The sequence below is a fragment of the Agelaius tricolor genome, unplaced genomic scaffold (genome assembly GCF_023055355.1).
Source record: "Agelaius tricolor isolate 1412-34295 unplaced genomic scaffold, bAgeTri1.0.p SCAF_14, whole genome shotgun sequence".
Lineage (NCBI taxonomy): Eukaryota > Metazoa > Chordata > Aves > Passeriformes > Icteridae > Agelaius > Agelaius tricolor.
Genome location: NW_027269274.1, coordinates 13,957,167 through 13,972,961, shown reverse-complemented (window position 1 = coordinate 13,972,961; position 15,795 = coordinate 13,957,167). Strand labels below are relative to the sequence as shown.

Here is a 15,795-nt window from a genome sequence, read left to right as displayed (position 1 = left end):
CCCCTGGTGCCTATGGTTCATTCACCACTTCTACTCCACCCCTGCCTGCCTCAAGTATCCAAAATCTTCCATCTGAAGGATAGGTCAGAGATGCAAGAAGCTGATGTGTACCTGGTCATTTCATTAATAAAAATAAAAGCAGCATATACTCCTAATCCATATGCAGTTGACAAGATATACATGGCTGTGCAGTGCGCTGAAGCTTATCCTCTTGAAATAAACACACACCAGCCTGTAATCCCTTCTTTTTTAAGCCTGCATTAATCAAATATGTTAAGAAAAAACAAGCACTGTAAACAGGGCAGAGCTCTGGAGCTGGCATGTCACTTGAGAACTCTCATGCTGTGGAACTGATGGCTGAGGGGGGAGCCAAGAGGTGCCATCACAACAATCACAGAAAGTGTCAATCATCCCAGCCTCCAGTTTCTTTGGGTCAGTTAGGATTCAGGACAAACTCTAGATTTTATAGGCTGCAATTATTTATATGTACCTCTACGTTTACATTTCTGAGGAAGAAACAGTTTGCATTTTGGAAGTTGCTTCCCAGTTTTCTAGCTACCAAGCTTCTTTACTTCACTAGAGTTTAGCTAAAAAGGGTTAGATTTGGCTTTTAGCAATTCAATGTTGCTTTCACAATTTTTCATCATACAAGCTGGTTATTTAACCAGCTCCTGATTACTTCCAACCTTCTCTGTAAGCAGCAATCACCTGGCAAGGTAACTCACAATAGGGAGGCCAATGTAACCCTGGTAATTTCTGAGAACTGCAGCATGTGCTCGTTTGGATGAAGCAGCTCAATACTCCCCAAGTGTTTCTATGGTGACACCCTGAGAGAACATTTTGTTCTAGCACCTCATGTGGTCACCCAGTCCTGGCTTAGGACCTCTCTAAACTCAACTCCAAAACTAATGATGAGAAAGAGCAAGGTAAGAGAATCAGAATGCTTTGCTGAGATGTTAAATGCCAGCACAATTGTATAAGAAAAAAGAAACACTTCAGTTCAAGGGAAGATTCTGGGCAAAGTGAAATCACACAAGGTGCCTGGCAGGCACAGCAAAGGCTTCACTCTTGAGACTTTCCTTTTGCCTTAATTAGCTGGCCCAGAAGGTTTCAATAAAACATCCTCCCCTGAAAACAGTACTGATTGAACTCACAGCAAAACACCTTCAAGGAGTGCAGGCATTTCACAGAAATGTATCATAAAAATTTCTGAAAAACAGTTCATACTATTTTTCTATTGTTCATTATGAAGTGTTTGTTACCTGTTTAAAGTTTACTTTCTTTCTGAAGAATAACAAATTCTCTTCTCATCTAGGTAACTGTCTAATAGTTTAAACTCCATCTTCTGTCTTGTGCACATTACATTTCAATGGTGGTGATGGAATATAATGTGGAACTGTATCCCCAGAACTCTTGAGATTCTTTCCCAATTCTTGTCTGCTTCCTGTATCTCAGAAGCCTCTCTGGGTCTGACTATTGAAACAGGGTAAAACAAGCTTATAAACTAAACTGAAAATAAGCCCCCCATACAAACTTACAAGCCAGAATGCAACAGTTTTCTCAAATATTTGAAGCCCTCCAGTTTCTGCCCTATTTCTTCTAGAAAGGCCATCTCTCAATCAATCATCTTGACACAAATTTATTGTTTCTGAAATCAGGAGTTTGACTCCCATGAAATGTTTTCATTTCAGAAAATTCTAGGAATTCATAAAAAAAAAATCTGTAAATCAAATACCTAAATACCCTTCCTGGGGGGAAAAGTCAACTACTGCAAATCTGTCCACTGAACATGCTCCGTGTGCAATCCAGGATTAAATCTTTTTTAAGCAAGGCCTGCTGTTTCTTTCCATTATATCAGATAGTGGAAGAGGCACATATTCCTTCAGGGACACAGTAGCTGTTGTGACAGTTTGTTGAAGAAGATCTGGAGTTACAGCATTGAAAATATACCTGGCACAACCTCACAGAAGGGCAGGGGGAGGGAGAGAATGTGAGAAGTGAAGTCTGTGATTACAAAGCCTAATTTACTTTTCTTTTCAAAGATAAGCCACCAAAATACAAATGGATGGCCTGCAATCTTGTTAACTCAGTCTGGCACAATAAGGTCAAGTTAAATGCAGGGAAGAGAATGCAAATCTCCTTGAAACCTTTTATGGTTATGTTTTGGAAGTGCTGAAGTATTATAAAGGCAGCACTCTTTCCTATCAGTGATTAAGAAAAACTCCACCTTCACAGAAGGGTGCAAATCCAAATTTCCACCCCAAAGACAAAAAACTACAGAACAAAATTAATACTCTTGGAAGAAAATGTAAATATTGCAATCCAGCCAAAGGGGTAAATGTGCTTTAAGGACTGCTGTACCATGGCCAGACTGGCCTGTTACCTGATCACACTTTTTAAAGAGTCCTGAAGTATCTGTAGCCCATCATTTGTGCTACAGTGACCAGACCAAATGGACTCAAGGTTTGCTATCTAAAGTTAGATCTGCACTGCAGCTGTGAATATGGTAGAGTTTGACAGGTCCAGCTCTCTCTCACACTTCAAACATTAACTAATGGTTTTAGATTAGAAGAGAAAGCCAAGTCCTTCTGATGCTCTGTTTCTAAAGAGGAGAGGCAGTAGATGTTCTGTTATTTGTTTTGGTAACAACATCCAAGAGTCAGTTTCACACAATTGTTTTCCATTAATCCTTAGATACAGACAAACCAACTAACAATAAGAAGTCCAACATAACTAGGAAGAAAAAAATAAAAGTGGGAAATGGGGTTATCAGGATGAGAAAAAAAGAAAAAGAATTCTGAAAGGTATCTTGATACCAAAGTCTGTCATTTGTGTTTTCTCTCACTCCTTCTGTGTGAAAATAATAATCATTTTTAAAAAAGCCAAAATAACCCACACCAAACTCCCTACATTAAGAAATTAGAATTCAGCTTAAAATATCTACATTGTGACTAGTTTTCATATAATTAAATATTATATATTTCCATGTAATTAAATTGTGCAAGTCTTCAGGATGGCCTGACTGGCAAGCCCTGACATGCTGCTGAAGGCATGCAAGAGATAAGAGGCTTCAGGAAAGCAGAGTGATAGCAAAGAGGAGCAAAGCTGAGAATGAGGGATGAGATGATAGCCTGGGTAGTGCACCTAAACTCTGCATTTTAGCAAGAGGAACTATCCCAAAATCCAGAAATCAGCAACACCAAGCTCTTATTATTTCAGTTTTGCTTACACTCCTAAATCCACTATAATTCTAGAAAATTCTACCTAGTTCTCCTACTAGTTTTTTGTCTCTTCACTTTAGTCAGGAATAACAGCTAAGTCTTATAAAACCCAAACAAACCACAAACTCCAAGAAAAAAAACAGCTCACCACAAAACAAGCAAAAAACCCCAACCATCATTTATTTCATTACACTCTCTGCATTAGCAAAAATCTTTTGCCAGCACCCCTATACAAAACAGAATATAAAATAACACACAGGGCACATAGTTGCTTTCTTTGGGGAATGCCAACTAAAATTCAACTCTTTTAAAAAATAATTTAATTGAAAATTTTAATGCTGCGGTCTTTTTAAAAACAAACCTGTAATTTTCATTAGTTAAAAAAAGCTTGTATGAGGAAGTATGTTTTATTCTTCCATTTTTAGGAGAGTGAGGAAAAAAACCAGACACATTGAATAATCTCTAGAAGGCCCCAGTACTTACTTAGCCATGAGTTTTGCTATTCGATGACAGTCATTCTTGTCATAAAACCAAATACTGTAAATTGACACTAGAAAACAAGAAAAAAAGCAAGTATAAGAAAAAAAAAAGTAATTAAATCAATAGCAAAAAAACAGGAGTCCATTAGATCTGCAACATACAAATTTCCATCAGTTTCCATTGAAATACTGTGTGTCACCACCTACTATTTAAAAAGTAATCAGAAACAGCACATGTGCAAACATAAATACAACTTCAGTCAGATTGAAAGGAAGAACTATAGAATCTTGATACTGTTAGTAAATAAAAGTGGCAGGAAAATGTTTTAACCAGCAGGTGCCTTCTCACTACAGTTGCAACCTCCTCTTTTGAATTGACTTTATCATTTAGCTAGGCCAAGGAATATCCATTTAAAAAAACCCACTGATTTTTAAATATGTCAAATTCAAAGACCAACATTAACATTTGGATTATAGCATGACAGTTCAGTCAGAGCCTCTCTGGAAGGTTCCCTGTCCAGAAGGAAGCAGTACCAAAGCTCCCATCACACAGTCACATTCATGGAACAGCTTAAAACTACACTGATAGTGACCCCTGCTCTTTGAAGGTATCCAGGACAAAGCAGTGAGAGCAAAAGGCTTCCAGCTCAGCAAGACAGCCTTATTCTGGTTTCAGAATAAGTAAAATTCCACTGAAAATTTGCAGAGCTGGAGCTTGACCACTGAGCTCCATGAGAGGGAGAAACTCCGTCAGCAGTGCCATGAGCTGCTCCTTCCCCAGCAATCCTCCCAAGGGCCTTTCTCCACACAGCAGCTCCTCTCCCCACTGCCCCCAGCTGCACCAAAGCCACAAAGCTCCACAACTCCTTTCAGAATTGTATTGAATCCAGCCCACAATGCAGGTTACCTTAAATCTTAGTTCATCTATGAAGTTTGTCAATGCATAAAGTGCTAGAACATCAAAGGTAATTGATGTTCTAGCACTTTACATATGGTACCATTAAAGTATTTTAATTTCTGAAAAAATGCTTTCAAGCCTTTTAAAACTCATCTTTATACTGGAGTTCATGTCAATGATTTTATGTAGATGAAATCACAGATTATAAATACACCTAAAGTGAAGGAAAGGACTGTTAAAAAAATTTACACAACCATTTCCCATTAGAGGTAGATTTTTATTTCACAGTGAAATCCTTTTTCTTTCTTTACTCACTTTTTTTCCTTCCACGAGATACTCAAAAAGCTCAAGCAAAGCCCACTCAAAATAATGTCAAGTCATGGCAAAGAAGACAATTATTTACCAAAATTTTTCTGGCCCTTCAACTTTTTCCAGGTGTACTTTGCTGGTCCAAAATCCTCAAGAAGTCAGTTAGACATCTCATTTCTAGAAGAACATCTGAGGACAAGCTGAAGTTCATGACTTTTCTTTCTTTCATTAAATAACAGCTGTATTAATTTGGGTGTTTATATCTTTAGAGGTTCCAGCTTAAGTAATAGATAACAAAGCTTTTCAAGTCAAACAAAGAAATCAATGCACAAAAGACATAAACCAATAAAAAAGCATTTCACACATGTAGCCAATGCTTATGAAATGCTTCTATTAAACTTCACAGTTTAAAACTGGATTTTCTGCTGCATAGAAACCTACAAAGTTTCCAGGTTGCTACATGACTAAAGAAGTAGCTCATACTTTAGCACTGAAGAAAAGACTTCATTGCCAGACAAACTGCCAAGAGGAGACTGCTGCTTCAAAAGCATACTTGCTGAAGAAATGAAGATATGGAACTTATAATATTTAAATGGGGAAAATTATAAAAGTCACACTCAATTCTGCCAGAAACAGGCCTAGACAAGACCACAAGTAGATCCAAATCTCAGTTTGGTGTAGAGTATGAGGCTTTTTTCCACTTTGTACTACTGGCAAGCAATCACAGGGAGTCACTGCAAAACAATTTTACACAATATCACCAAGATGCACAGCAGATTACAACTTGGGCATTAATGTAGGTACAGGCCACAGGCTGGAATGTTTATCTTCCTCTTTCCAAGAGCCCTCCTGTACTGCCAGTTCAGCTCCCTTCCCCAGAAGTGTGTGTCCCAACAGCATTACTATTACTATATATTTGCCTATACACTGCACTTCCTTCCATGCACGCAGCTTCAATTAAGAACGTCCTTATAGCAAAGGCAGAGTTGGCTCTTACCAGCTCCTTTTAAATATGTGATTTTTTTGCTATACCCAGCATAAATATTAGCTGAATATTCCCATGTCTGATGGCACCTTTGTACTGCAGTTTTTGCAAGAGTCTCACCCAACAGAAGCCACCAAATTTTTCCTTTCAGCTTTTCTGCACTGAATGCTGGGCAGCACCTTTAGCAATCAAGTAACAGTAGTTTCTAATCATCAGCAGCAATTCTTTCAGTAGGATTCACACTGCATTTTGACACCCCTGGAATAATGAGTAACCCATACCACAGACAAATCACGTTTCATAAAACTAAAAGAAGTCATCCATTTTTGTAATCTATGTTCTTCTCTGATATATGCAATTTTTGTTAGAAACACTGACCCGTTAATATTTATCTAAACACATAACAATCAACTTCTCTCCCAACTTGTCTGGATGAATCCTTAAAACCTGATTAAAACTGAAATGGGAAACCAAAGAGCTTTTGAGAGAACAGAAGGATTATGGAAGACTTCCTGCTCAAGCCTAACAGCTGAATAATACCAAAAGGAAGGTCTTGGACTCTTCTATAATCTGGATTAAGAGTGGGAATTGCCAAGTGCCACTGCGAGACAGAAGTCTCATCCTTGGCAACATAAAATGAAGCTGCATCCCCAAATCGTAGTTTCACTTCACCTCTCATTTTAAGTAAGCAGCAAGAGGCAGTGTCCCCACCCTCACATTTCCACAACTTTTTTAACCCATTGTACCCCAAGGGGCCCCTCTCCCTCATGTCAGCTGGGTACATTCTAGTCCAGACCAGATCCTTGATCCCATTTCTGCATCCGCTTCATGAAAGGCTGTTGGAGCATAAGAGAGCACAAACAAGAAGCTTGGGACACACAGGAAGGGAAAACTTGGAATGGAACTGTGTGCCAGAGGAAGTGCACATGGACTCATCAGCACTGCCAGTTTCAGCAGTTCCAGACACTGTCACTCCCTTCCCCAAGGCAGTTTAGCCATTTGTACAAATACCTCCTCAACTCATTCAAAGAGATGATTTGCTTAAAACTTCCCTTAACTATCAGGAAGAGCTGGTAGAAGGGAGAGAAAAGTTTTATTTTACAGGTCCAATTTTGATGTTGCCATACAATGAAGCAGAACAACTGAAATGGAGTTTTTCAAACTCTTGAAAGAAAAGGACTTGTATTTTGAAAGCCCTCCTATAATGTAACCATGGAAAACAACCCCATCTCACTTCCATAAAGAAAAGCACATCTATTGCATCATTTTACACCTCAAATAGAGTTTGAGGCAAAATGACATAAATCTTTCCCTCTTGAAGCTCATATTTCCTCTAGTAGCAATGTCAGCTGAAATGCCACCTCTCCTCAGTCTGTCAGCTCTGTATCACTGACATTCTTCATATTTATTTCCTACATGTAGATATTAGCCTGCCACATAGACTTACAAACCATTAGAATGAATGGGAAAAGTTCCTCCCTTTCCTGTTGTTTTCAACACCTAAAGGCATTTCACAAATATATCACACAGCACAATCCCAGAAGCAGGAGCATGGAGTAATTCAGCAGGTGCCAAGCAGCACCCAAGCTCAGGAACACTTTAACTGCCACCTGAGTATTATATGGAGGGAGAGGGATTGCTTCTTTGCAACCTGAACCACAGAAGAAAAATTCTTGCAGTTAGAGTGCTGTCTTTCAGGTCAAACAATGTATTTTTAGAATGTCTCCACAGTTTTCAATCATTCCCCCCCTCCCCCAGCTTGCATTGCTTCTTCTGCTATGAAGATATGAAGAAAAGGCTCCTTTCTTATCTCAGACTAAACCACTGGGTTAATGTGCTTGCTGGAGAGCCAGGCAGCCTCAGCAATCACAGATATGTTACACTTAATGGAACATGTGTGATAAGAGACTTTCCTTACAGCTTTGAAACCAGTCAGGAGCTCTTTGAAACACTTCTAATGCAACTCATTTCTCTTTTGCTGTTCAGGATACAAGTTGTTTTCATCAATAATACAATAAGACCAGAAGACAGCACTTTGTAACTGAGTTTTCCACTTTTATGTATAAACCTCTCCAAAATCCATTATTTTTGTATTACTAACTCTTACATTGGAAGCAAGGAGAAAAACCACATAACCACAAACAAAAACCCCACAACAAACAAGGACCATTTATTTTAATGCCCAACTTTTATGCTAAACATCTGTCTTTTCTGCACCATGGAAATCAGCCTGTCTGACCTCCCAAGTGAACTGGCTTGGATTAAAAACCCTTTTTATCAAGAGCAACACCACCGATACAAGGGAAAAGTTATAAATGAGAAAGGCTCAGAAGACTCTTTCCTGCAGACTTTAGGAGGTAAGTTCAATACTGCTTAAAACTTGGACTAATTTTCCTTAATTATTAAGCAAACTATTAACTAACAGCTCCAGATTCTCACGTTACAGATTGCAAGGAAGTACTGAACTTCAGACTTGACTGTTATTACTGTTACTGGCTGAACTGCATGCATTTTTTAAAATAGAGTTTAACATGCTTTCCACAAAACACAGACAAGAGAAAACAAGCTTGGGTTCATTAAAAAAAAAAAAAAAGTCAATGGTATTCAGTATTTAATGAACAAATAATCTGAGTTCTCTAAAGAATGTGCATGTGTCCAGAGGGAGAGTTCAACAAGGATCAAATATACCCAGCAATACCTATTCCAGACTAGGAAATAATAAAATGTGGAATATAATTCCACATTATATTCCACATGTGGAATATATTCCACATTAAGTGCGGAATATAATCTCAAAACTTTTATTTTTTTAAGAGTAATTCCCGTTTTAAAATATGTTACAGTAAGTCAAACAATCTCTTTTCAATTTGGTAATTTCTTATCTGTTTGTGTTTGCTGATATTTGCTTTCCTTAATTCTTTTTAACAGTGAAAACAAGAATACCTTTTTTCTATTAACTATTGCAAGTGGTATAATGTCTCACAGTTTCTTAGCCACATTCTTATCATCTTTCTTTTAGGGTCTTATGCCCAATAAAATAAATGGTGTAAGTCTTGGGGCAGTGTTATATCCAACTTTTTGCATTTGGTATTTTTTTGTGGTTAGAACCACATTATGTAGCCAAAATAATTTTGAGAACAAAAATTCTGGAGTGAGGAAAGATTTCCTGAAATATGAAAAAGGTAGGGTTGGGATGGAGGGAAACCTCACAGAATAATAATAAAGTAATCCCAATGTCTTCCATTGTGCTCAGAGAACAGCAAAAGGCAGATATAAGAAAGGTATCTGCTCTCCTTCCAGAATGCCTATGGAAATTTACTTCATTCCCCCACCCTGCCAAAAATGGGAGGATTTCCCCCAAGAGCTGTGAAAATCAGTAATTTCCCATAAGAATAAAATGGCAATTACCCAGTCTTGGTCTGAGAGGATGAAAATGCCTCTGTGCAATTGGATAAAGTATCTCATGTCTACAGCTTAACAAAGTAACTTCTGATATGCAGAAAACCAGCAATTCCTTTGTATAGCAAGAGTGTTTGAAGAAATCAAACTACAAAAGAACAGTAAAACCCCACCAAAATATTATGATCTAGTATGACAGGCAAATCATTCTTACAGCCTCCAGCCAAGCAAAACCAATGTTTGTAGAGTGCTTGCAAAGTTCCTCACATAAGTCATTAGCAGCTTGGAGCAGGTTACTCACTGTCCCAGAGCTGCTCTTGTGCTGCTGAAGACAGAAATGCCAGAGGTCTGATCTGCTGCACAGAACAGACTTGGCCTCATTTTAAGCCAAGACAGAATCCCAGAACAAAGTGAGAACATGAAGTTTGTAAAACAGTAGTACCACATTGAATATAAATATTGTTGACATGGAACCTTCCCCAAATGCATGGTGACACAGTTTTGCTTCGATCATCTTCCACTGTTTCTACCTGCCCTGGTGAAGCACAAATCTCTATTTGTTACTGATCCTGTTACAATGTAGCTACAGAGGCACAAAGTACCTATTTGTCTCTGACAAACAGCACTATTAGCACGATTTTAGGTTTTTACTGGATAGTCTGAGCCATCACCCATGTGTAAGCTAAGGAAACAGAATGAGCAGTTCAATCACTTATAAAGGGTTTCTCATGATGACAGGAGATTTCTTCAAGGACACAGTAAAAGCCACTCTACAAGACACAGGGTTGTGTAAGAGGAAGCTGCTCCTTAGACAAACTAGCTGTCCATCCTCTTTCAGTCATTAAGGGCTCTCAGAAGAACTTCACCTTAAGCCATTAGAGACACATGACATTAAGCCCTTGGAAATACACATTATAGTAACCAGTGGCTTAAACCTCTGATTTGAATTAGCTCCAAAAATGCCAAGGTTTTTCATGCCAGCAGGCAATGAGTGGAAGTGGAGATCCTTCTGCATGAAGAGAACTCGGACAAGAATCCCCTGATCCACCCAGACAAACAAAACACACACATGTTGAAATTTGTCTGCAAATCCAAATTTGCCTGCAAATTCACAAATACTGTGCAAATAGAGGCAAACAGCTTTAACACAATTCAACCATATAATTTGTTTTCTAACTCTTTTAGAGGACAGAAAATTTAGAAAACCTTATGTAACAAAAATAATCCAAAACAAAATAGCTTAATGCAAAATGTAAGGGAGTAAGTGATGTGGAAATTATAAGGAATAAAAAGCTTAGATGCCATTTTCAATGCTTTTAAGCTTGTATTTGAACAAAGTGAACACACTCAGAGGGCACAAAAACTCATCTGCAGTTTATTTGTGGCACCTGAGAAAAAACTCATGACATACTAACTGCATTGGACATCTTCCATCTGCAATCACTGGAGATAGGACGGGATAATGAAAGGAGAGTTTCTGACCAAAACTTAAAATGACATTTTAAAATGTCAATGGCAAAGAAATAAGAGGAAAAAAAACACTCCTGATGACTTCAGAATGCAATTCCCACATCTAGTCTGTAATTTCTTCCTTGCTGACCTTTATATGATTTCCTCCTTCCTTGTACTATTCTATGTCATCTCTATCCTAAACCCCTGAGCCTCCCACAGATCATACACACTTATGTCCCACAGGAAAAGGAGAGCTTTTATCAAGGAAAACAATTGGCTTCACACACAGCCTATACCTTCTCTGATTACAACTACCTGAAAGGAGGTTGTAGCAAGGTGCTGCTTGGTCTCTTCTCCCAAATAAGAAGTAATGGGACAAGAGTAAATGGCCTCAATTTGTGCAACTGGAGGTTTAGATTGGGTATTAGGAAAAGTTTCTTCATGGAAAGGGTTGTCAAGCCCTGGAACAGTGCCCAGGGCAGTGGTGGAGCCACCATCCCTGGAGGTATTTAAAGGATGTGTAGATGTGGCACTGAGGGATGTAGGTTAGTGGTGGACTGTGCAGTGCTGAGTTAACGATTTGGTGTAATGATCTTAAAGGTATTTTCCAACCTAAATGATTCTGTGATTCCTTCCCTGGATGATCCAATGATCCTCTAGTCACTGTCACACACCATGGTGATTCCACAGTAGCTCCTGCTTCCTTATACCATCAGCAGTCCCACCAAATGAATCAACTTGTTGCTTCCCTTATGTCACCAACCTCAGAGCTGCAGTTCTTTCCTGACACCTGGAGGTCCATCTTATCCCCACTGCCTCCACCTACAGCTCCCCTTCTTTGCAAACAAGCAATCTGCCTAAACACCCAACTCAACACAGTACTTCTCCCAGTCTGTTGCCAGTCACTTCCCTCACCTCCTAGACTTTTCAACTTACTGATCAGTTTTGACTTTTTCCTCTTTGTGACTTATGGAAGGAAGATTGCTAAGATTATGAAACAGAGGAGATCATCTGCCTTAGGCTGCTCTTTGCCACCATGATGGAATGTATCCTGCTTCTTAGAGATCCCAGAGGTCTTCCATGGGGAAAAAAGGAAGGGATTAACATTAGACTGGTCTATTAGGTACACCAAAGCACAGCCAATGCAGTGTTCCCATCAAGGGGACATTCTGATGGAGGAGGGAGATACATTTAGATCAAACCTATTGATCATTAATTAAAGATTAGAGCAACATTGCACTTTGGTAGTATATTTGCTTTTTACTGAAAGCAGGCAGTGATGATAATATAATAGAACAGCTATTTAAGTAAATTTAGTATTGTAGACAGAAAACATCATCAGATATTTCACTGGAACCCTCCCCATTACATTGTATTTGAAACAGACATCACAGTAATCAGAAGTGATCTAGGTTAGAAAACAACCTGAAGTTTATTTGGATTGGAGAAAGTTATACTCACAGCTGGCATTTCTGTAGAGCAGAAAAGGTTCATGGAGCTGAAACTCCAAATCTTTATTTACTGGCTCAACCAGGTTGTGCATATTCAGTCGATTCACTATCGTAAAACCATGATAAGGAGAAGCTGACCTATTGTGTCAATTAAAACAAAACCAAGGATTAATATCTTCAACAAGACAAGTAATTTTCTGAAACCAAGTTAGAAATTTATCTTCAAATTTCCACTGCTTTATTATGTGAAGATTTAGCAGTCCTGCAGTCCTGTTTTTCTATGCCATTTCTTGGCATGCTACCTAATTTCAATTTCAAACTACACTTACCTCAAAGCAGGATTAGGATTAACATTACAGTTCTACACTGTTAAACTGCTGAATCAAAGATATGCCTCTGAAAAATCTATTCAAAAAACTAGGGCAGGTCCACCATTAAAATGCAAATGTATTCAATACTTGACATAAGATCATTTTGAGGCATTTCAGAATTTTTTTATTAGAGGAGAAAAACCAAACCACTTACACAGCACCATTACCTTACTGCAAATAGACATGACAATAAAAAAGAGCTGCTGTCTTAAATAGCATGAAGTACATTTACAGGGGGAACCATAAATATAATTTCCTCCTAAAGGGAGACTCTGGAAATAAGAACTTAACCCAGTGTCCTGAAAGCAAATTATTCAGAATTATATAGTTTAGTGAAGCAATTTTTATTTATCTATATTTTTTTCTGGACACCAAGTGGAAAAAGAGAACACTGAGCAAGCACTGAAAGTTCAAGACAGTTTTAGATGTGTTTTCTCTTGCTACATGAATGTCCTGTCAGCACTCAACTGTGCCTGTAAACTGGTGTATAACCAACAACAGCAGGACAATCAAGGCAGGCTAAAAATCAGACACAATTAGCTGGTAAATATAAATATTTCTGTAACAATGTGGCCACCTTTACCTAATGATTTACAACAAAAATCTGTCAAGAGCTTTCAAGAACAGGGTAAACAACCATTACCATCATAAGTGAATCTCTTAATGCACCACAGAGAACTTGTTTGAAATCATCAGGTAGTGACACTGAAAGCTTTTGCTTTGGTTTTTGTTTTGATTTTTTTAAGTTTGGTTCACTTTCTTACATTAAGTATTTCCAAACTGGGAGCTGAAGTAGCAGGAAGTGGTTACTCAAATCCCTACATAATGCCAGGATAAAATATTGTAATGACCAAACTATGACAGTCTGCTTCAGGATGGTTTAAGTCTGCATTATTTATATTTCTTACCTTCAACAAAGTGTTATTTCATTTAGATTTTTTTATTTGCCTATAATTTAAAACTTGAACTTATGATTGATTTTATGTGCTGGTTCTCCTCCTCACCCCTTTTACCTGTCCTAGAGAACTGGAAATTTCTTCCATTGTTTTGAAAGGAAATCAAATAGCCCCCAAAACCAGACACTACAAAATCTCTTTTTGAGATTTTGGGCAGCCTCATCCATTTACAAAAATTTATGCCATATTCCAAGAGTAAATTAAAACATATTATTTAATTTCTCATCTCTATTGTTTTCATAATCAGCTTCACGGATTTTAGGAGACAAAAAGGAGACTTGGCACTTAAACTCAATCCACTAACAAATGCTACTGGATTAATAAAATAAGCTCAAAAAACCAGTTTTTGATGTGGGTACATATGGGGCATTCAGGTTTTATGCTTTCTCAGCAAGACTTTTAGGGGCTTTTAACAGAATTATTCATCCATGTGCAGAAATTATTCTTTTTGAGTGAGTACACAGCAGCTAACAGCTGGACAAGCAAAAAATGATGAGTATGAAAGCTCTGCAGGAAGCCATCTGGAGTTTGTTTTCTCAAGGAAAGAAAACAAACATCACCACCACTATATCCCCCCTCCCCCAGAAAAACCAACCCAAACCACCTCTTACCTTTTATACACAAATAAGGTCCCTTCTATGTCGGTTTTCTCCTACAAAAACAACAAAAGCACTTCAGGGATGAGCTCGTTCACACAAGTAGGTTTTAGACACTGTTTTAATGAGAGACTTACAATATCCTTATCTTTCCATAAGGTTTGACATCACATGCCTAAAAATACGCTCTGCTCTTTTCAGAAACTACCTTTTTTTTATTAGAAAACTTAGCAAGTTAAACCTGCTGCCAAAATACTTTGCTCACTCTCTCAATTTGCCGATGTGATACACACAGAGCGTTGCACAGCCTTCCCCTGCCGGGGCAGGCTCCAAATCTCGCAGAGGTTGTGTTCCAGTTCTGCTCCAAGGAGAACAGCAGAGCACGGCAGGACTGGGGCCGTGTCTCTGTGTCAGACTCCAGCTCCCAGAGCAATCCTCACCACGGGCATGTGCGAGCAAAGCTGCTACAGCTCCAGGGCTGCCCTGACACCATGGAGTTTCCCGTATTCCCCTTTTTATGGCTCCGTGATAAACCCGGCAGTCGAGCCAAAACCGTGCTTTAATGCAATGACGAACACTCACGTCTCTTGCCCAGTTAGGGCTCTGTGCAACAGGCGCGAGCAACAACAACAAAGTACGATTAAAAAAGAGAAAAAGCCAATGGCCACCAGCAGCCAAAGCGCCTTCCAGCCCCGGTCCGAGGGGGAACGGCGCCGCCTCCCCGAGCGCACACACGGCCTCGCCTCTCCCTCCTCCTCCTCCTCTGCCTCTTCCTCCTCCTCTCCCTCTTCCTACCCCTCCTCCTCTTTCTCTCCTCTTCTCTCCTCTCCTCCTCGCTTGCTCTCTTCGTCTCTTTCCCTCTGCTCTCTCCCAGCACAAGTGGGGGCAACGCGCCCAAATCCCGAACTCCCCCGGGCGAGCGCAGCCCCGCGCGGGCCCCGTGCGGGCGCGCCGGGCCAGGCGGCTGCCGGGGCACGGGCACGGCCGGGCCCGCCCCGCCGGACTCACCCACTCGTTGTCCTTGGGGCTGAAGCTGTAGAGCGCGACCTGGCCGGTCACGTCGGCGATGCCGGTGATGAAGGGGTCGTGCCGGCGCAGGGCCGCCAGGCTCATCTCTTGCCCCGCTCTGCCCGCCGCCTCCATCTTGGATCCGGGCAGCCCCGCCCGCGGAACGGCAACAGCCGCGCCGGTGCAGCGGCGCGCCCGGCCCCGCCGCCGGCCGGAGCGCCCGGCCCGCGCCTGCAGTTCCGCCACCGGCCAGGGCCCACGCCCCGCCCCGCCGGGCCCTTCCCGACCCCACCGGCCCTTTCTCGGGCCCTTCCCGGGCCCCTCTTCTCAACTCGGGACACAGGACCCTTCCCCGGTCCCCACTCTCCCCCCCGCCCCGCAGCTCCCGTGACTGAGCGCTTGCAGGGCCGCGGGCCCGTGGCGGAGCCCCGTGGGCCTTGGGCCGGGCCGCACCCCCGCCGCCACGCGTGGGCAGGGCTGAGGGCAGGGCTCAGGGCCGGCCCTCGCATCTTGCTGTTATTTATTTACCCCAATAGTAACCCAAAGGCTCCAGGGTTTACTGCAGCCTGCCTTGGGAAGTGCAATGAGCTCGGTCACAGGCTCAGAATTATCTCCCAGCACTTGGAGGGTGATGCTGTTTGCTCCCGTGTCTGTCATTTACTGGTGTGTC

General features: G+C 40.6%; 1 protein-coding gene across 2 annotated transcripts in view; it reads right to left on the bottom strand.

Annotated features, from left to right (window-relative positions):
- Positions 1-15,393, bottom strand: part of DCP1A (decapping mRNA 1A) — a 32,009-nt gene extending 16,616 nt beyond the window's left edge. Inside the window, exons 1-4 of one of the 2 annotated variants that reach the window (XM_071439787.1) lie at positions 15,126-15,393; positions 14,133-14,173; positions 12,205-12,332; positions 3,705-3,771 (exon numbers count right to left, since the gene is read on the bottom strand). In XM_071439787.1, the coding sequence (XP_071295888.1) occupies positions 3,705-3,771; positions 12,205-12,332; positions 14,133-14,173; positions 15,126-15,260 (371 nt within the window). In that variant the 5' untranslated portion in view covers positions 15,261-15,393. The remainder of the gene's footprint in view (positions 1-3,704; positions 3,772-12,204; positions 12,333-14,132; positions 14,174-15,125) is intronic. The other variant, XM_071439786.1, reaches the window with a different exon arrangement.
- Positions 15,394-15,795: the final 402 nt, after the last annotated feature.